Below are 22881 nucleotides of genomic sequence, written 5' to 3'. Positions count from 1 at the left end.
AATGATTTTACTAGCATTCAAGGGCATTTCCACATTCACTTGATTTAAAGCCGTTGTTTCCAGTTGAGTATCTCATTTCATTTACTCATATGAAAACCACCAGCAAGTGGCGACAGACCTAGTTGAGGTGAAGGTTCATGGATGCAGCTCTAAATAAACCATGAAAAGAGGAGTTTGGAGTGATCACATGACTCAGTAACACACTGTAGAGTGTGTTAGGTTAAAGGTGAAATCCCGGTATTCGTCGACCTGGGCCTTAGTTTCACATGATTGTTCACTGTTCCTACAAATGTTGTAACTTTTAGAAACTGATATTCCATCAATTAAGCCCACATCACACAGCCAGATGTGTGGAAAGGTGTGAATGTAGGCAGGGATTAAACTTCTCTCTTAAACTGTCTTTTTGTTCATTTTTTCACACCCTGTCACTTTTTGTGTGTACAACCGACTGCAACACCATGAATGCCTCAGAGGAGAGACCAAAAAGTGTGTGCTATTATAAAGATATGTATGATTCAGTGCATCAAAACTATAGAAACAGAGCTCCTGGAACAGAGATTTGGGATGCAGGCAGGAGGAGGCAGAAATGCCATTGAGTGTGGAGCAGTTTAGAAGAGTTCATCTTCCATGCCCAAATTTATTTTGATATCAAGTCCACATCAAACTAGTTAGTACAATGTGTCGTCCAAGCATGTCTTAAGGCAAAAGTGTTGTTCATAATGGCCACACTAGAAAACAGGGGGCAAAGAGCCTGCTCTCCTCCTGTCACTCATTGGACGGGAATAGCCAGGGATCAAAATGCCAACCCTGTAATTAGTGGGTGTCCTGCTTTGACTCTTGAGTCACAGCCGCCTCCAATCAAGTGAGGCAGAACACCTCTCTTTATACACCTGTGTGGGACGATAGTCTTGTGAAAGCAGGAAGTTGTGTTGAATCAGAACAGTGCTGTCAGGAGTATCTCTGTCAACCAAGATAAAAGCTGTTCATAGCAGGGTGGAACACAGAATCTCTTCATTATGAAGCGGCAGTGAGTTAAAAAGTTAGTGTGAGACTGTGGTTACCTTTCAGTTGTGCTTATATGCATGCTAGAGAAGTATTGAAAGAGAAGACGGTTTGTGTCTCTGAGTTTCTGATTTTGTAAAAGTAAAATAACAAGGTAAACACTGTTGTTGCTGCAAACAGCTATGCAGTTTGCTCCAACAGCTAAAGGGATTTCCAGTGTTATTTCTCAAATATTATCAGGATTGGACAAAAATATGAGAACAAGACCAAGGTCGACAAACTAAATCCAATTAAAGCAATATTTCTCTTGATAACTGGAGCAGTGGAAAAACTATAACAAACAAAGAGTTTGTAATAACCACACTGGTGGCAACATCCATTATGTTGCCGATTTTGTCAAGACTTGACTCAACTCACAACCAGACATCATTGGGGATAGAACGTCGGCCAAAGCGGTTCAGTGGTCACTGACCAGTTGCTTCACATATTCTGTATCTCAGGATGTGTCAGGACTTCATGTCTCACATCTAAGAAACAAGTCTCTTTTTCTTTTTTTTTCCGTTTTGTTAACTGACTCATTTAAACCAACACTGTCAGCTAATAGGCCAGTGGCCAGTCCGTTTATCAGGGAGTCAAGCTGTTTTTGAACTGAGCCTTCTCTCCTCATGCAGTGAGACTTGTCAGCTCTGCTCTGTGTTCACCCACTGCTCTGTGAAATATGGTATGACAGGAACTGCAGAGGTTTTAAACCCGAGTTTGTGACCCTACTTACACGAGAAAGAAATATGGATTTTGACTTCAGGCTTTGAGGCAAGACTCAGCAGAAAAGATGTGTGTAACACTACATAAGGAATGGTTCCATTGGTAGAACGTAATAAATTTATGTATGATTTGAAGCTCCAACAACATGTATATTACAGCTTCTGTTTTATTTTTCTTGATTATTTATTTCTTTTTTATCTTCTTATATTGGGATACTGTGTGCTATGCATTACAAAGGTACGTCCATATCTATAAAGTCTGACTTTTTACTGTTCTCATGAGGCTGACATTTTAGTGCCTTTACTGGAATCTCAAGGCAGCAAAGTGAAAATCTCAAGGATTATCACACTATCAAAGCAAATCAAAAGTGCCCTGTAATCCTGGTTCAGTGATAAAATGCCAATGCAGTGCAGAGCGCTCCCTGGCTTCAGCTGCTGAGCTCCTGACAGCTCTCCTGTCAGCAGAGAGGACCACCACACTTCACACTGGCCAGTCGCAGGATTTGATGCTTTCACGTGCACATCTGCTCTATTTTTGTCACATAAAGTGGAAAGCCACAGAAACACACTGAATAAATCCGTAGTATCCTGACATCTCCGTAGAACTTAAATTGTGTTGACAAACAGCAGTTCATGGCTGTTTAAATATGAGGTTAAAAAAAGGAAATAATTCACCGAATCAAACACAAGTCATTTCATTTTATATCTCCTCTTAAAATAATTGGAGGCCCGCTTGTAGGCTTAAATGTCTTACCAGTATCTAATAACAACCTGTTTGGTACAGGGGCTGAGACTGTTCAATGCACCTCAACAAAACGCATGCAATTGGACAAAAAACCGTCATCAGAACTCCATGAAATGTGCTAGAACATGTATTACAAACAAAGAAAACACTACAAATTGTACTGAATAACTGATGAGTGACTCATTAAAATGTGTGTACAGCAATGCCATTTAGTAATGTATTTATGTGATCAGTGTCCATGTTAGTGGTAGTAATCTAATTAATGACATGCTCCTTCATTTTCACCTAAAAATAATCAAAAGGATTAAGACTATTTTAAGCCATTCTGCTGTGCCATGAAAGCCCACTTTTTATTTTCTTTGAACCACTATTTTGTGTTGTGTTTACTTTAATAGACATTATGCAGCGACAGTGGCATGAAAGTTGAAATAGGATGAGATTTAGTACACGCACACACATTGCATGTGCCTTGGCCTGCTGAGCTACCACGACAGCCAGAAGCCACATTTTAGTGGAAATCAGCATCTTCCAAACTGCTTTTCCCCCACTGTGCGTACATGACGTAAAGGAGATCTTAAAAAAGAAGCCCTGGGCTTCATGGTGACAAAACCAATTAGAGTAAAAGCCACGTACATGCAGCTGCATGGGAGTGAATCCCAGCTCATTTTATGCTGTCATAGCTCTCTCTCTCTCTTTCCTTTCTTGTCTGTCTCTACAGTATAACATCACTGAAATATCTGGTAAAACATTTAAAGGGGGCAGACCACCCTGCTCTCATTTTAAGTAACTAAAGATATGTCTTTAAAGGGGAATACAACTCAGTTTAATAATTCATGAATGAGGTGGGGGTTTCATTTTGACTGATACTCGTAATTTAGAGCGATATTTAATTTAACTAACTATTAAATTTGACTATTTGGATACCATAAATACCCACAAGTTACTCCCTCAATATATATAATACAGGGTTCACGTCCTGTTTCAGCATTGACCTTAACACATAATAATTTAGGACTAAAAAAGATAATATCTAGGAAAACAATCTAAAATGTGATATTCTGAAATGCAAATATTCAATCATTTTCATGGTCATTTTGCTGATGATTTTGAACGTACTCCGAATATATTACTTTTACAGTGTTGGGTGCGAACATTTGGTCAATATGAAAAACTAAAAAAGGAAGCATTATGTTTCCCCCAATATGTTATCTGATGAAGCAAATAGTCGATTACTATATAGTGTTGTTTTTAGGAGAACGCACACACAGTCATACATTTTCTCTACAAACATGCACTGATGCATACCATTGCGCAGATGTACAAAGATGTGTCACACTACGCAACAACGTGTGTGTAAATCTCATTCAGCATCACAAATAGAAACAGCATGGGTGTCTTCATGAATATTAAATGTCACTAAATGTCACAAACATGGTTGACTTTCAAACATCTTAAGGTATATGTGTGTCTGTGTGTGTGTGTGTGTGTGTGTGTGTGTGTGTGTGCGTGATTGGAGAAGCTCTCTGGGGGTCTTATCTGCTCTGGACCTGAGGAGGCAAAAACATCAATGAAGATGTGTGCTGGTGAGGAGCTCATTAGCCACGAGATAGGTCCACAGTACGGTGGAGAAAGGCCTGCTCTTGAAGTATTTATTCAACCAGACCATACAGTATGCTGACCCAAGCCAAACTGAGCCTCAGTAGTGAAGGGATTAAAAAAAAAAAAATGGAACCAGGTTTTGGGAAGACTGTCTCATGAAGCGACGAGGACAGAGACACCAAGCCATCCATGTGATAGTGGCTCACGTGCTCCATGCTGACACTTACATGACTCAGTGATAGTCAGTTGCTACTAGTACTGATAAAAAAGTCAAGAAAATATACTGAGCATGTTTAGAAGGCTTCTATATTGATATCTTAAAAACTCCAATCCCCTATGTAAAGATTCAACCCTGTCTCCAGAAATGACATTCATACACAGCTAAAAACGGTTTCGGCAGAAAACGTTTTGGGAAGATAATTGCTGCCTGGATTATGGTCACGTAAAAAGTACAGAAACCGGGGTTCGGTGAAGGTTGTAGAGGGAAACATCGTGGCTTTGTTTCAACATCAAAAACGTAACAATCCTGTGTTGAATTTGTTTAACCACGACTACAATCTGTCCCTAACCTTTCACTAAAAGTGTAACCCAGGTAACATTACATTTCTTTCAGCACATATTCGCTCTTTGAAATTCAAAGTACATGAACATAATTTTTAGGAAACAAGGTTTGTGTTTGAATTTGAAAAGTTCTGACTTTGGCATCTTTGGTGGTGGTATCTCAGAAGGAACTGGCAGCGAACAAATCCGACCCTGGGACACCGAGATGAGTGAACTCAAAGTGCCCAATCCGGCTGCGACTGTGTCCTTCTCCAACAAACAAAATCTCAGGCCATCAGAGTAATTTGAAAGATGCTGTAGACAAATAGAGAAATCACGCATAGCGGGACATAGACAATTAGGTAAGTGTGTGTGTTAGTGTGTTTATCCAGGGGTCCGTGACATGAAAACATTTCAGATGCCCTGGTCTAATTGTCCTAGCCTCGTCTTCAAGTGAAGTCCCATCTCTAAAAGTAGCCTCATGCAGAAAAGGTCAAGTGTGTCTAATTAGCTCTGTGAGGTTGATGCGAATCTAACTCAACAACAAGACTCCATGGCGCTAATTTCCACTGGCAAATAAAGAGATGCCATATTGACAACTGGAGAGTTAAGGAGACAGGCAGCTATTGGCAACACGGTCGCCTGTCCTTTTCCTCAGGGGCCTCTACCTTTTCCAATTATTGACTGAGAATATTCTTCATCCCTGAATCCTCCTGCTTATACATCATTACCAGCAGGGATCAATCACTGATTATTAAATGAAATGTACATTAAGGCTGAGGGGTATTTCCATACCGGGCGGCGGGCCAGGGAGTGACGCTGGAGGCAGCCGCGGCAGCAGCACAGAGGCCGAAGCGAGGCTAAGTCAGGCCACGCTGCCGTTTCATATGCAGCCACCGACTGTGAAGTTGAAGCTCTTTTTTTTTCTTTTTTTCTTTTTAAAGACAGAAATCTCTTGAAGTTTCCTTGACTTGACAAGCACCAGCATGTGGGCTAGGGGAACACAAGGGGCGCACACACCCACCCGCGCTAGCAAGCGATATCGTCTCCCATACACGTACATCCACATGCTCACGTACTTATACACAGACTTGTACTCTCAGCAGCATACAAATACACACATGGTGACACACAGTCTCTCCCTCTCTTACTCACTCTGTCACTTAATGTGACTCATTCATTCCTTCCTGTAATCCAATCTGCCCCAATCTCTCTGTCACTCGGTCTCATTCACTCATTCTGTCCTCTAATCCAATCTTCCCATGAGAAATTGAATAGAATACATATTCTCCATTGTTTAGAAAAACAAAAACGTGCCTTTGTTTACATAATGTTAAGCAGCCCTGGAATAAAATGCTACCATTTTCACATGCCTCTCCATGACTTAGCGTTCCACTTTCCTGACTGAAAAAGGTGCCACCAAACCAAAACAAACCCAAATGAGTGTTTTTCTGATGCAGCAGTTCATCAAAAACCATCACCAGTGACCGATGCAAATGAGAGTAGTCTGATCTGCCACAGTTATGGTTGAGCACTGGGGAAGTTTAGGCCACCAAGGCCTCCTCCACCACTGAAGTTTGTTTCATTTGGACCGTGGCTGGCCTGAATATTACCATCTAAAGCCATGAAATGGTGCGACACTGTGGTAAAACTAAAATTGAATGTGAGGAGAGCTGAAGAGACGGGAGGGAACAAATGGTTGAGTGAAGGGTAAAATAGACATGAGAGAGAAGTCAGGTGTCTGCTGTGGCTTGTTCACAGGGCGGAGAAGAAGAAACAGATAACACACTATGGAAGTAAACATCTGATCGGCCTTCAATCAAACAGCCCAGTGAGGTGTCAACACTCACACACACAATTACAGTACATTGAGCATTAATGCTCATCATGTATTAATATAAAGATGATTCCTTTTCTGTGTGTGAGGAGGTGAGTGTCATCACGATGTTTTACTATAGACTGATAGTATTTACCACCGTATCATTCATTAATCATAACGAAGACTCTGAGAGAGACTTATGTATTCCTTTTGTGTGTTGAAAGAAGAATGCTTCACTCCATGGCAGTGTTTTTTTTTTTGTGTGTGTCAGAAAGCAGAGAGCAGATTCTGGGGGATTAGGGCTGGGATCGCTGTCATCTAAAACACTGACATTTAAACACTCCCTCCTCTCTTTTCGTGTCTCACTCGACCCATGTCTTTATCTATTCTTGTCTCTCTCGGTTTTCTTGTTTCTCTCTATTCGCCCCTCCACTCCTTCTCTCCTGAGCGTCTTGTCCTTGGTGGATGTGCGTTTGTCTTTCTCCTCACCGGTGCACTGTTGATCGGACTCCCCATCAAAAAGTTTTTTGCTGTTTTGCTTCTGATACTGGCAAGTTTCCAGAAACTGTTCAAGTCAGGTGTGTGCATGTGCACGTGTCCAATCTTTCCGTTGGGTTCATCTCTGTACTCCAGCACATTGGATTTGAAAGGAAACAGTGACGAGCTGTGCTGACTTTTAGCTTTTAGGGTGTTTGAGGGCGTTTGAGGGCGTTCACTTCCATAAAGGGTGAACAGTGATAGACCCGTAGCCCACATAGATGATCCTAAACATAAAGTCAAAGAATTCAAGTCTTCATGGTAAAATAGAGGAACGCTCTCAACAAGTCCTTCAAATTCAACAACATAATATGTCATTTGTCATTGCCCTCCACAAATACTCATTAAGACACCCCTATTGACAGGACGGTCATTTGTCCATGCCTTCCAAAAGCATTACATATCACTGTTTCAAACATTGTTGTCTGATCTCACACAGCTATGGTTAAGGTTTGGTTCACAAATACAACTTAGGTTCGGGAACACTTGGTTTGGGTTAAAATTACTACTTTATTAAGGTTAATTCATTATTATGGTTACAATAATAACCCCTTGGTTAAGGTCAGGGAACAAACATGGTCATGGTTTAAAGGAAACAAAGGAAACAAGAAACAAGGAAACAAGAAACAAACAGCAGTCTCCCTTGTTAAAGTTCGAAGCATTTCAATGGACAAGAAAGTCTCTCATTTGTTGCCTAATGTGGTGATTTTAAAGGGGTGAGAAGTCTGTTTAACAATACAGCTGGCCTAAATACAGCCATCTAAAGCAAGCCCGACTTCCTCCCTCTGCAGACTCCATGGCAACATTGCATAACTTTAGACCAATGGCCATTTGAACACAAACATATGTCATTATTTGTTGAAATAACTGATTATCTTGTTTTTCTTGGAAGGTATGTCGGCCAACTGATCTCAGTCCAGCTAAACTCAAGACAAAAAGCCTCTGACAGAAGCAAGAAGCAAAGCTTGCTGCAGTGCAGGTCTGGCAGAGGGCCTCCGGGGGAAGACACCATGAGGCTGCTGATGGCTACATGTTAGCTTGTTTTATAAACGTTGGTTCCCTAAAATGGCAAGACTATAGTAAATTCTCAAATACTGGCCTCCCTTAATTGCATGGAAAACCAGGCTTTTATTTGAGACAGGTTTATATTGGAGATAGGCCCTTATTCATAATTTTTCCTTTTTTTTGACAACTGAGCCAACTCCTCTACTGATCTACTTACGTCACACCAAAAGGGCAACAATTCCTACACTCTTCATCCGATGTAGCCTACTGTAGGTTCATCAATTCAATTGCTCAACACCCTCAAATTAAAGCTAAATTAAAGTCAGCATTGAACATGAGTGTGCCTGTGTGTTTATGCAGCTTGCAACCTTTATACATGCATCTACGTGCATGTGAACTTCGAGCATACTAATGTGTGTTTGCGTGCGTGCGGAAACCTCTGCATGCCTTTGAGTTGGTTGCGAGGATGTTTGTATGTGCAAATGTGGCTAAGTATATACCCATGTGCGTGTGCGCATGTGTGAAACAAACTCCATCCCAATCAGCTACAGCTTGATCTCTGCTCCTCTGGGAGCTCTCCAGCTGATGTGAAAAGGGAGGGGAGTGCCGGAGAGACTGCGGCCCAGAACAGGGACTCCTCACTGGGGGAGAGGCGCGTTCAAAGGGCTCGTTTGGCCCCGACGGGACCAGCAAACACAGCTCATTTGCCACTGCAATTCTATTTTCACATCATTTCAATTTCAAAGAGCCGTCTGGCTGCATTAGCATTTGGCTCGGATAAAAGAAGAGCTAGAGAAGGGGTGGAAGGGTGGAAAAAGAAAGGGTGGAAGAAAGAGAAAGGCAATGAGCATGTACGTTATGTGCTGATACTGCCATGGCTTTTTTGACATTTCTAAAATTTGTGATAGAAGCTTATACCTATGCAGTGGGCACTCATCCTGCAATGTATGCTCTTGTCTTGGTCTTTCAGTCCAGTCAGTCAGTCTTTAACTCAGTCACTTGTGCTGCTGCTGGGTCACATGGATGAATGAATGCATATGTCAGCTGTTTACCAATACCAATGTTATCAAATTACGATATGAAAAAAACAGATATCATCTAATGTCTTCAATGAGTGAGCTTGGATAAAATAGTTGTGACCAGTGGAAGATCAAGGTGCGGGCACTTTAACATATGCAGTCCAAGATGCGAATAGGACGTTCTACCATTCTACGTATGGACAGCGGAGAAGAGGATTATGCCACAGAAGAGGTCTAAGAAGTTTCTTTCTATGTTGTTTTGCTGTGAAATGGGTCAATATAGGAATGCATTGTAACCACTGTGAGAGGAAGCTAACCAGTGCTGGGAGGGAGAAAACCCTGTAAAGTTCAGTTTAAGATACCCCCAGCGTCTATTTGTCATTGATGTATTTATGGACTAGTTGAATAATAGACTGGTCTAGCTCTTAATACTTTCAATATATTCAATATACATTGGATTGCACAAGAGTAATTCTCATCAAATTAGTTATGAATCAATTTTTGTCACAGTATAATACACAGTATATCATAATTTTGTGGGATCAGGTGAGAATTATCTTTGTGATATCATTACAAAAATAGTTTCAAAGAGATTTCCTTACATACTGCAATATGATCTGATATCATCAGACTGTCAGTGACACTGAATTTGTCAACCTCTCGTCATCTGCGCGATGCATCTGTGTACGTTGGTATGCATCTATGTATCTTTCGTGTCTCCATCTCCGCCTTCCCCTCTTCCCTCCTCTCTCCCTCACTGCACCAGTGAAGCAGATGCCTTTGATGCCATGCTACAAATCACACACTTAGCTTTTCATCAATATTTCATCAATCCATCCCGGGCTCGGCTCTTTCTAGCTCTCTAAATCAGCACTGGCTGGGGGGGTTGGGGTAGGAGGTGAGGACTTTGGAAGTCATTTGGCTTGCAGTGGAAAGGAAAACCAGAGTAGGTTGGGGTCAAATTGTTGGGGTGGGAGGGTCATAACAGTGGATAGGGTTTGAAGTGCATGGTCCCAAAAAATATTTGTAATTAAAAAGATTTTGGTCTCAAATCCTTCATGACACAGTGAGCCATCTAGCATGGTGCGGCAACATAATATACTGTACAGCAGATTTTGGATATAGAAATTCCACATCCATACATGGCTAGAGTAAATACATAAATAATCCGCGGCTGAAAATAGTCCCCAACAACTGCTCTATTTTTACCTGTTTGAGAAACATTTGCTAAAATCTCAAGTGCCAAGCTGTTATAGGAAATGATTTAGCCTCCTCTAAAAAAATTTAAGTATATTTTAATGACCCAGTTCTAAAGATTTACATCTTCAGTAGGAACCAATGAGCTTGGGGCTGAGAGCCACAGGCAGGGTAGAGAAGTCTGAAAATACTGAGAGAAGTGTTGATTTTGGTCTTTTCATGAGAACTGTTGTTAATAACATTTGAATATCACCAGCTTTATCCTTCAACTAAAAAACTTAAAAACTGTGCAATCTACAAATTCCAGCATTAAATGGTAGTAAGGTTTCTACTGTCCGCCATATACCAATGACATAATATTTCAAGCTTTTTTTTTCTTTTCTACCCATGTCTTTGGAATTAATTAACTCTGTTTCTATCATAAAAAGAGTAAAAAGTTCTTTGTAGGGGGGGTTACCTTGCCCTAACATCCCTTGTTGGAAGCTAAAATCTAAACTTACTTCCTGACAGCAGGAGCAGGAGACATTACCAAAGCAAAGCAGGAAACACCCTGGAGGAACATTTTACATCCTTTTCTTTCTCACTTTATTTTTAAAACAAGTGGGGTTGGGAGAGAGGAGGGAAGGGGAATAATAAGGCAGACAGAAAAGGAGAAGAGATAGCTTTGGAAGAGATAAAGTCAAAGGGAGGAAGATATTTTCTTGTTATGACAAAAAGACAAGAACCATGAAAGGACCAACAAAAAAAAAGTAGGTGTTGTATTAAGTTTGGCTGCTTTTATTATCTACACTGCCACAGTTTGGGGGATTGAATGTTGATTTATTGTTCTCCGCTGTATTGGTTGTTTAGTCAAGCGACTGCTCATCATTTCGTCTTTGATATTCATGTTACAGCAGGAGACTGGCAGCTGGAATCAGATACATTCCTCTACAGGTCTGTGTAGTAGCTTCAAAAAACTGCACGACATGTGTGTGTAAGTATGTGAAAAGAAAATAATTCCTGTAAATAGAGACTTTCTGTGACTACCATAGCTCCATTAAAAGAGTGTTATAGTTTTAACATAAAAATTGTGTGTGATTGTTTCTGCATTTTTACCTTTTATAATGCACCTAACAGATGAGGACAAGGAAAATTAAATTTTATTAATTAATTGATGGATTTCAAGACATGACATGTTAATAAGCCCACCTAGCTAAAACAGATGCAGTCTAATAAAACAGTGCTGCAATAAATACAATTTATAATGGTAATAATGTCCATGTTAATGTTGTTTTAGAGAGGTGTGAAATCTACTGTAGGTACTTTGCATTGGTGTTTGTAATATTTTGACTATTATTAACCATGAAGTAAGGATTTACTGTATTGCAGAGCTATTGTATTACTATTATTACTACTTTGAATTGAACTAGATTTCCTTATTTACTATTTTTAACCACCACTCTAAATGACTGTGTAAAATATAGTATACTGAACTGCAGGTAACCGTAGCAACAGTAGATACATCATGCTTCATACTCGTTCCCAACTTCTTTTTTTTTGCATGTGACACGTTACCAAAAGGAAAGATCTACTTACAACTCCTCATCATAAGGTGAGTTGTGAGCAGCACCAGTGATTTTTCCTTCTCAGACTGTTTCATTTGAATCAAAAGTAAAACTATACAGTATTTCACAAAGACTTGACAAAAGTCTGACATAAGAAAGTTTTAGTTTTTTAAATTGTTTTCTACCCTGGTAGTCATGGTGATGGTAACCCTTTAAATGAGTCTTAAAAATAGAAGAGAGCATGAACTTGATGTCATCGTATACACAGAAGTCAGTCACTCCCCCTTGAGTGGCAAACATGTCAGTCAGCATCTGCCACCGACGCTGACTGATTCACGGAGCTGCTGTGTAATCGACTGCACAAAAAGATCTTTTTCACTGTCTGTTTTACTGTCACTGTGATTTTTGATCAGAAAAACAAATCCAGTCATAAAGTGTTACTTCACGGCATGTGTGAAGTTACATAAAGTATACATAATATGTGTAACACTATTAACAGGAGAGTGAAGGAGATGCCAATCTCCATTGATGAGTTAAGAGGTTAGAAAAGGCAAAATTGGTGAAAACGCTTGTGTGGGTGGACCCTGGTTGAAGATGCCTTTAATCAGTAAGTGTTTTTACTCCAGCTATAAGGGATAATGGAAATCGTGTTGTCCCTCCCTATCAGCTCCCACCCATGGACACCTTCTAAAGACATCTTAACTCAAGTGATGTGTTCAAAGCCAATGCTTTGTTCAAAAAACTGTGTCCCACACCCAATTAGCTGTTGGTGAAGTGTGAAGCACCTGTGAAATGAATCTAAGTGTCCACAATTCTGCTTATTATTCAGTCAGTAATTTCAGTGTGCAGCCATAATTCCTCTGTGTAATTATAGGTGCACTGGCTGAATGACAAATCTTTCTCATCTATCTTCAGACACGCACCAAAGGCTTGGCAACACGGCACTATCTCCTCAACAATCCACAGATAGGACAAAGTGTGTCAACGGATCAGATATATTTCAGTCAACGCTGCTGTGCGGAGATTTCAAGCTGACATTAAGTATCTTTACATTTATCCACTTCCATGCAAAGTTTTTTTTTTTTCTTTCACAATAAATTAACAGAGAAATGAATGCTTGCCTCGGAGGAGACAGCATTTAGACCATATTGAGACACTAATTCCCTTTAGAAACCAATATAATGAATTTCCTTTAGGTAGGTTAGCAGCTCCCTGAAGGCAGAGTGAGGAAGGTTTTACACAAACTCCTGCCATACCACACAAGTCAGATATCTGTTGTGAAACATATATATAAACATATCAGCAAGCTGTGGTTAAGGAGGACCCTTCATGCACATCATATCAGAGGTGGACTGCACTAACTGGATTCAAAGGTAAATCCAAGACAAATATCAGCAATCAACAATGAATCAGTCTAATCCAGCTTCCTCCTTCCCGGCTGCCACTGGCTGACTTCTCTGTGACTAATGATCGGTGCTGTTCATCCTTGCAGTTTGGGTAGAAAATGCTTGAGCGCAGCCTGAAGCCCAATCAATGCCCTCTGTTTGCATATCAGTCAATAGCATCAGGAGGAAGGCCTGGCTAATTGATCTCCTCCTCCTTTTAAACTGGTCCGCGGCTCAATGTGCACCGCCACTTGAAGCAACAATCCCAAATCAATCAAATAACACTTTCCAATTATATAATCTCTTTCAAGATTACTGACTACTTGCTAGGAACTGCAACCAGTGGTAGACTCCACGGGATTACCCCGTAAATTAAGTAGTTTAAATATTAAACAGCCATTAGCAAAAAATACTTGTTTGATGTTAATCAAATAAGTCCATTTCAGAAAATAATTCTTAATTTCTTAATTCTTAAGGTCATTTTAGGGGCTGTCCAACACCAATTATTGCAGTTTTGGGGTGAGGAGGAGATTGAATATTATACTAAATTTGATAGAAAAATCAAAGCCCTGGGCATTATTAATACTTTCTTTAGGCACACACCTAGAAAAAGAACTTAGAAAAAGGCCACAATATCCTCTTCCATGTATGTCATATATATATATATATATATATATATATATATGTATATACTGTATATATGAAAACTCTCCATTTTCAAAGATTTGCTTGGACTGCCACTGAACTTGAGATGAGAAAAAATTAGAGACCCTCTCCTGCTATGCCAAAAATATCAGCAAAATGAAAACAACCCTGCACCCCCCCCCCCCCCCCTTTGTTTGTGACTTTAAATAAATGTATTCTGTAATTTGACTAATGAAAAAAAGTTTACTACTTTTACTTTGTATTTAGTTATGTTGATTCCTCCAAATAAATGTTGTCTGTTTTAACCGTTAGTAACTAAAAAATAAAATCTGAATTAATTTTAAATTTAATTGAGCATTAAATTTGCATCATACATTTGCAAATTATAAATCTGATTTCTATCATTATTCTAATTATCACAATCAGAAACAAGTTCAAATTCTTTATGTAAAGCATGCAGAGATGTAATATTACATATAATCTTGTGGCCAAAGCTAAGGTAAAAGAAGTTAAAAGATTTTCTCTTCATTCCAATCAATCATCATTTAAACAACACCACATCATTTCAGTTCAGGACACCATACTGCAATTACAGTGTCAAGTAAGTCCTTGTGCAACCCCCCCCCCCCCGCAGCCAGTCAAATAACTGCTAAACCATAGCATGATGAATCACCTTGGATCTTCAAAGAGCACAACAAAGAAAGTTGGGACAGAGAAGGGGGAGGAGTAGCGACGTAACCGGCTCTCAGTTCTATAGAAATATGATTGTAATGCTGCTTATGTAACCTGAAAACGCACTACTACTTCAGCGGAATGAAAAAACACTCAGACAGGCTAACAGGGTGAATTATGACTTTCTGCCACTAAAGAGCCTTAAACAGATCATGTTTGAGAAATCTGATTGATCAGTTGGTTGGCAAGCTACCTGAAACTCTGAGGGCATAAATGTGCACACAGCTACAACAGTGCAAGTTGGTTTACTTTGTCTCTAGTTCCCTACGGTGAGACACCAACACTGTTGCAGCCTGCCAGCTGCTGTCAATCAAACACAGACACCAACACGGCCCTCCAGCCGACGGATACAGAAAGAGGAGCATTCCTGATATTTCCCCAAAGGCTCCTTTTCTTCCTTTTAATAAAAGAAACTACGAACTATCCACTCAAAAAACATGTTCAAATAATTTTTGACTACAGATGACTGAGTGATTTCAATTGGACATTGAGAAAGAGTTATTAGCATTAACATGCACTTAAAGAATAGGCCCTTTCTGAGTGTTACATTATTGATGCATTTACGTATGGTTAGCATTTTAATGTCAAAGCAAGTCCAAGTGGAGCTAATTTGACCTACATATACATATAAGGCATCATATTTTATCAGTTTATCATACGGCCAGATTATATATTTTTTCTCTATCAAATCATATCTACATTTATCAGACATATGTACTGTGGTGGAGTGAAAAGTACAATATTTCTATCTGAAATTTAATAGATTAAATACATAAAGTTGTACAAAATGTACAGTATGTATGTATGCATAAATGGCAGTAAATGTAATGTAAGATAAATTAAAGGAGAAAAGACAATTTATGTGATGAAAGTGGAGAAGTTTGGTACATAAAAAGGCAGGAACACTGAGACCTGGTAGGTCAGTCCATTTTACATTCACCTACAAAACAGACTTTTTTCCTGGAGAAACAGCTTCCCATGCTATCAAATCCCCCCACATAATGTACATTTGTGTGAGAGGCAAAGATAAAGAGAAAAAAACTGTAAGAATAAGAGCAAGAGCACACAAAACGACACAAAACAGTAAAATAACTGTGACATTGTTTCCCCTGCTAGCTCCATTTCCAGGCAGTTTGGTGTTTGTCTTGTCCCTTTACTAATATGTACTCTGAACGGTCCCTGAACAGACAAACTCTGTGGAGACAGATAAAAAGACATTTGGCTCCGGAAGACGAGAGTGAGAGGTGTGTGAGAGTGAGAAAGTGACGGAGAAGAAGCGAGACAGAATGATAAAGAAAGTGAAGTGAGGAGAAAAAGACTAGAGAGGAAGGTAGCGAGACAATGAAGTTGCAGGAGTGAAAAACGACAAGGCAAGGACATGGTAGAGTGAAGTGAAGGGGATTACAGGGAGAAGCAGAGAGAGACAAAGTGGCGTTACAGCAGACAATGGCAATACCTCTCTAAATGGAAAGCTTCGCCGAACGTGCCTGTCTCTCTGTTTGTTTTAGTCGACGCAAAAAGACTAATTTCTGAGAAATCGATGGCCTTCAAAATGCAGGGCTTCCGTCCAGCTCCCAAAAGGTGGTTTAATAGGCAAGCAAATTACCCAGAGAAACCCTAATTAGTGACAAAAGATAAAGCACAATCATTTACAGCCAATCAGTCTTTCGCCGTCTGTTTCACATTTTGCGTTCTCATTCTTACCTTCACCTTTCTCTGCTCCTTTAAAGAGCATTGGGCTGTAATTATGGAGTAATTTCTGAAACTATTGTTTTTTTCAAGTGATGATTACATGTTCATATTACATGTGGGAAGTTGATGCTGAATTATCAGAGACAATTTTGTGCCATTACTGGTTAATCATGTTGACAATAGCTCAGGTTTTTGAAGGGCAACATGGCCACACTCCGGATTATACAATTACAATTGACATGCACCTCCTCAAAAATGTCACTACACATCTGGGCTGTGGCGGCTACAGAGATACTGCGTAGAGACCGCAAAAATTGTGAATGGTCATGTTGGGCTGCTTGTGTTTCCTCCTATTCCTTTCCAACATTGTTGAGGACAGACTCAGTAATCTGCTGTTTTTCAGCTTTCTGTCATTTGTTGAGTCATGTTGGTTCAAAATAAATATGCGTTTGACGACATGTTCTTTGTCCTACAGCAGGGCTCCATAGCTCAGGGGTTAGAGCACTGGTCTTGTAAACCAGGGGTCGTGAGTTCAAATCTCACTGGGGCCTTCATATACTTGTACAATCCCCCTCTGGGGATTAATGAAAGTGATTCTGATTCTGGATGTAACTTCAGACCAGACACTCTCTTATATAACCTTGTGGCTGATTCTTTACCACTTCTTTCAGCCTAAAATTAATAATTGGATGAAATCTTCTTTGAAAGCGGTTTGATTAAATTGCTCATTCTTGGTCTTGCCTAAACAAACAACAGAAATGTTCATGTTTTTCTTTAACTAAGACAAGATCAAAATGTCCAGAGTTGTAGTCAACTAAAGATGGAATAAAAACAAAAAGGATAAGTTTGTAGCTGACATCATTAACACTAATTGGAAGATGTGGCTTTTGTCACCTATGTTTTACAGCAGAGTCGTGCTACAGTAGAAGGAATCACTTCCAAGTATGTGGAGGATTACAGCAACCATTAACTCTTGCAATGGACTGTACACTATCAAAAAGGAAATGCAACATAAAACTGTTGATAGGTGAAGATGAAAGCGCAATGGATCATTTTAAGTGCTTAAGATTCAGTCAAAGGTGGTGGAGAACAAAGGGAGTCAAAGTTGGGAAAAGTCTTCGATATCCTCGAACTGTTCTGTCATGTTTAGTTTGGATTCTGTGAACAGTCAGCAGACCGCTACCAGAAGACTCAAGAGGCTGGAACAGACATTTTCGCCCTGAGCCACTGAGAGATTTACAGACAAGCAGCAAATGGATGCCAAAGGACTTCTGAACCTATTATTTAATTCATATTGATACATTTTGTTGAATTTTGAATTGTTGAATTTTCCAAGTTACCTGCATTTTTCTTCTCTGTAAATTATGATCAACATCTAATTCTCTTGTATCGTCTCTCACTTGTTCTGTATGTCAAGCTATACTTTCTCACCCACCATCCCCGCTCCCTCCCTGTCTATTTTTTGATGACCTGAGAGGCAGTGGCCAATGAAAGACAAAAGGTAAAATGGATATAGATTTTTCTCACTCAGCCGACCATCACCGAGATGATTAAGTAGTTCATCAGGCAGAAATATAGAATTCTTCCCGGCGTGCTCATCGACCCGTCCTATAGATACATTAAAATGTCGGCAGGAAATCGTTGCAGAATGCACCGCACTACACATCGACTGCAAGCCACTCTGGCTCGATTGATCTCCGTTGTATGGTGGTTCTATGGGTGTCCCAAGTGACTCGAGCCTTGCTTAACACACATGAACTGTCATACATGTAAAGAACATGTGACTGATGTGGAGAGTTACTTCTCTACATATTGTATTGTTGTTAAAATGTAGTTTACTTTATTCAAACACAGGAAGGAGAATTCTTCTTTACTACACAGAGTTGAAGAGTACTTAATGAACATGATAAATACACTGTAACTGTGTAATTTAAGAAAAGTAATTGTTTCCGCTTCGTAGTCATAAATGTTGAAGAGAGAGGTTGGTGGCAGCCCCTTAAATTTTGCTCTAAAAAACTCTAACATATATTTCAGTCATTTTGCTTCATAATACCAAAGCGCCAAAATCAAGCAAACATGGATGCCTCACTTCAGCTAAAGTCCAAATTTAATGAACATTTTGTTATATTATCAATACCTTTAAATCTCACTCAACAAAATCTGTAACCGTACAACAACCTTGAGCTGAACATTTCCCATCTCTACCACCCATTCCATATGACGTGAATGCACTGGGACCCTGGGACACTGAGAAAGAATAGCCTGAAAGCAACACACAGGCTTCACACATTTTCTACAATAAAATCTTTCCAGAAACAAAATCGTATGCCATTGGAATAATAGAATCAGAATAATCATCTGAATAATCTACAATCATAAAAAATGCACGCACAGTGGCTTTAATGTGAGTTACGGTGATTGCAGGAGCCAGGTAGAGTTCTGGACCCCTGAGACCAGTTTAGTATGTGCCTGGAATAATAAATCTCCATAATCCCAGACCAGTTCTATCATACATAACCACCGCCCCAGTCATCATAGTATATATCATCTTAAATAAGTGTACTGTCTTCAGCATTCATAATCTATATTGTATTTGATGCTTGTGCTACCAAATTGACACGGTGGAAATGACTCATTCTGCATTAGCACCACAGTAGTAGGCCATGTCAGAAACCCTGCATTAGGACTATTGCCATGGCAGAAATCCCCCGCTGTACCTGTCAGCAGTAAAGTATCAATTTAAACTGAAACATTCAGTCAAAGATTTAATATGAAAGTGTAAATTATCAAAGTCTGTAATTATGTGCCCCCATCTGGGCATCTGCTGCAGTAAGCTATTTGCTTGATATCTCAAACTCAGGGCAACATTAGACCATCGCACAAAGTGAGATGAGGGGTCTGTACAAGGGCTTTCGGGGGTATCTGCAGCAGGTTTTAGAAAGCCAAATTTAAGCTTGCTAAAGCTGCTTTTACTGCAGCCTGGAATTAAATTACAGACCACTTTAAAAGGAAATAGTGTAGCCTGTTTCTGAACACAGCTAATAAAGATCTGAAACTATAAAAAGGTAGAATAAGAAAAATGACACCAGAAAACTAATTGTTAAGGGACCTTTGGCCCAACTGTATTTTGCATATGACATATATTGTATTAATCAACTCTGTCCCGTAATAATTAATTAGTAGGTATTGTATGACTACAAAATGAGACCTTTAGGAAGTTTTAACATATTTTAGGCTTAAAATCCAGTTGTCAGACACAGTGGATTGTCAAATGTACTCAGCATGTGTCAAAAGCAATGACAGAGAATTCCAAAAAACATACATATTAAAATCAACGTATTGTTGTGTAATTAACAGAAAAATATATATTATATATAATATGAATTGAGTGGATACAAATTCAGATGAAGAAGAGATTAAGAAGAGTGGCTAGAGAGATGAAGAAATGGAGGAGAAGCTTTCATTTGAGGTCTCAGAGTGTGTTGGCTGAGGTGGTGTACATTCTGGGTCCCTGACAGATCTGAACAGCTCATTACTCTCTCTCACTCCCTCACACACACACACACACACACACACACACTGAGTCCTACAGGTAATTTTGCTGTTGCCATGGAAGCCATCTCAATGAGCCCACACTCTATGGGTTATGGGCTATGGTAAGATCATACGCTGTGCATGAGAACTGTATGGATAACCAACATTACTAGATCCTAGATTACTACATCCCATGTCTTCTTCTCTTTCTCTTAACCACAGTGACATATCAGGAAAATCCTGATTAGCAATATTGAATATAAATGGTGCTCTAATAAAGTGACAACCTTAAGTATCATCTTAAGAGCAAGATGGCACCAAACAGCATTGCATGGTGCTAAAAACAGTTAATTGTACCAAGACTCAAAAGTTATAATATATACATTTTATAAATAACCCAGATTGCGGCTCACCCAGAACTGAGTTTGCAACATACTGTATATGAATCTTTGCCAAAGGTGTCAGACCAGTAACCGGACCGACCAACGAAGCAATGTCCACGCATAAATTTAGAGGTGTGCAAAACAAATGTGTATGTTGATGGCACCCAGGACAGTGAGTGATGCATGTATGAATGTAATCAGTAGTAAAGATGCAACTGAAGTGAATGTGGATGAGAGAAAAAGCTACCAAGGAAGAGAGAGATGCATACTTGGAATCAGATATTTGTTTAAAATTGTTCTTATACATATGTAGCTGCAGCTACTTATGAGATAGTGTATTTGTATGACAAGTAATATGCCTGTTACTCCTCCTGTCTCTTTTTTTCCCTCCCTCTCCTCTGAAACAATTTGACTTGGTCCCTCTTTCATAGCTCAACAGGCATGCAAAGGATTTCTCTGGTGAATAAGCTCCTTGACCTCTCCTCAGACAGAAAGGCAGAATCTCAGGCAACTTAATTTAAGGCTTCCTCCCTGTGGAACTGAAGGGCAATGTCAAACTTAGTGAATGTCTGCACACTCTCCCATCTCATCTCCATTCCATCTACAGTGGCATAATAATCAGTGGAATGAAAAAAAGGGAGAAAAGGCAGATTGGCTGATCCTAATAGCCTTATTATGTCAACCTTTAACAGTGTTGCCTTTATTCACTCACTTTGTTAGGCTGACAATTCCAGTCTAATTATAGACAAGATGCCCCGTCATCTCTCCACTGTGTCCAAATGTTCTCACCGTGTCAAATCCATTGTCAGTTAATGTGTATATTTGATCATTAACTCAGATTTGTTTGCGCAATTGTTTTATGTTCGATATCTCTTCCTGCTGACGAAGGTGTTGTGGGTTTACTGATGTGGAGAGTACTTCTGTGTATTTATATAGGTGGTGCCGCTGCATGCTCAGTACGAGGTGTTTATTTCTGTTCTTAGTTGTGCATGTAATGTGGGAATAATGGGAAACGTGTATAACTACTGCACACTGTTTAGGGTAGAATGTGTATTCCAATGGAAACGAAACAAAGAGTCTACAGCCACACTAGTGGCTCTGTAAGGCTGTACTGCTCTTTTCAAAGAAACTCTAAATTTTAGATAGATAAACCAAAGTACTGCACAATTCAATTTAAAATTTTGACCTAATGATAGTGTTAGATACAAACTCAGGGGGTCACCAAAGTTCATAAAGACCATGAAAGTCTGCGCCAAACTGTATGGTACTCCATCCAACAGTTGTTCCATCCATTAGGATTTTCGTCTGGGGACCAGAAATGTCTGTACACATTTTTGAGCCAATCTATTTCATTGATGTCATGATATTTGACCTGCTGGTGATGCTAAAGGCACATTCCAGGGATCACCAAAGCCAGTCGGCTTCATCCTTGAGGTACCATAAATATCTATATATGGCAATCCATCCAATAGTAATTGTTGACAGACCAACATTGCCATCCATACAGCCACGGCGCTATGGCTAAAAGCTTTACCTTAATTATTATGCCTTAACGCAATATGACATAAACAGCTCTTCAAATCATCACCAGCCTAAAGTAAAAAAACTTGTCCATAGTACATTTACCACTGTTGTGATTGAAAAGGGTGTTTCTGGTCAGCACTGCGTCTTAATGAGGGTATTTCATCAGACCACACACACTCACAGACAGAGCAAAATACAAGAGACAGAGACGATTAAAGGAAGCTCAAATTCCTATTAAATACTAATCTTCACCAAGACTATCTCTCTCAAAATATCTGTCTCTGCTCTGTCCATCCTATTTTTGGCATCTTATCTTGCTCTCGCTCTCTATCTCACACGCACACAGACTTGCACGCTTTTCATACCTCTCCCATCACACCTTAAGCCTTCCAAGGCTCCAGGATTTAGAGCACAACTCTCTTTTCTCCAGCCCCTAATCTAAACCTTTAATAAAGCACTAAGCAGTGTATTACGCTTCATCCATGCTATTAAGCATGTCTTATGTTATTCAGCCTCTCACTTTGTCAGAAACGTCCAATATGGAGAGGTAGGCTGACAAAGTGAGAGGCTGAAAGAGACTAATTATATTGTCTTATAATAAATGATAATAATTTGTCATCACAAGCCTTTAGGCAGACAATAATGCTGATAGGTTGGGATCAATGGTATGGCCACGGATACATGATACGTTGCACTAACTAATCAGTGTTCTGAGTGCTAAAAAACTGTGAAGGGAAGGAAAGGACAAGCCGCAATAGGTTTGAGTTTTAGAAAAAAGGGAAAATGATAAAAGGAAGGAGTGGATGGTTGGAGCAAGGAGGAAAAATGGAAGGCGTTAAAGAGGAGATGAAAATGAGACACAAGAAAAAGGGAGAGAGATGGGGGGGGGGTGTCTATCATCTTTAAGTAACAAGGGCCCTTGTCTGACCCCACCCGACAGTCACACACTCCTTCTTAGTGACTCAGTCACCACGGCAACAGAGCAGAGGGTAAATCTGGGACGTGTCGTGCATTGGAATGCTGAGTCCCTGCTGCCACAGCGGTGTGGCACACACACGTCTGCACGCACGAACACACACACACACACACACGCACACACACACGTCTGCACGCACGAACACACACACACACACACACACACACACACACGTCTGCACGCACAAACACACACACACACACACACACACACACACACACACACACACGCACACACACACG

At 39.9% G+C, this 22881-nt stretch overlaps 1 protein-coding gene and 1 non-coding gene across 14 annotated transcripts in view; one reads left to right on the top strand and one right to left on the bottom strand.

Annotated features, from left to right (window-relative positions):
• The window catches only part of nlgn1 (neuroligin 1), a 263428-nt gene that overhangs the window by 187191 nt on the left and 53356 nt on the right, over nt 1-22881 (bottom strand). For 2 of the 13 annotated variants that reach the window (XM_070909596.1, XM_070909599.1), the window contains exon 3: nt 8509-8538. The exons of 7 other annotated variants lie outside the window; for them this stretch is intronic. In XM_070909596.1, the coding sequence (XP_070765697.1) occupies nt 8509-8538 (30 nt within the window). Of the gene's footprint in view, nt 1-4859; nt 4883-5548; nt 5582-8508; nt 8539-11017; nt 11057-14104; nt 14114-21650; nt 21688-22881 lie in introns of all 13 variants that reach the window. 4 more of the 13 variants (XM_070909597.1, XM_070909598.1, XM_070909600.1 and 1 more) reach the window with 4 other exon arrangements.
• On the top strand, nt 16701-16773 carry trnat-ugu (transfer RNA threonine (anticodon UGU)). Its single transcript has one exon. It is a non-coding gene; the product is annotated as a tRNA-Thr (tRNA).

This window comes from Enoplosus armatus, chromosome 7 (genome assembly GCF_043641665.1).
Source record: "Enoplosus armatus isolate fEnoArm2 chromosome 7, fEnoArm2.hap1, whole genome shotgun sequence".
NCBI lineage: Eukaryota > Metazoa > Chordata > Actinopteri > Centrarchiformes > Enoplosidae > Enoplosus > Enoplosus armatus.
The sequence above is the reverse complement of the archived record's forward strand: the minus strand, read 5'-3'. Positions and strand labels throughout refer to the sequence as shown.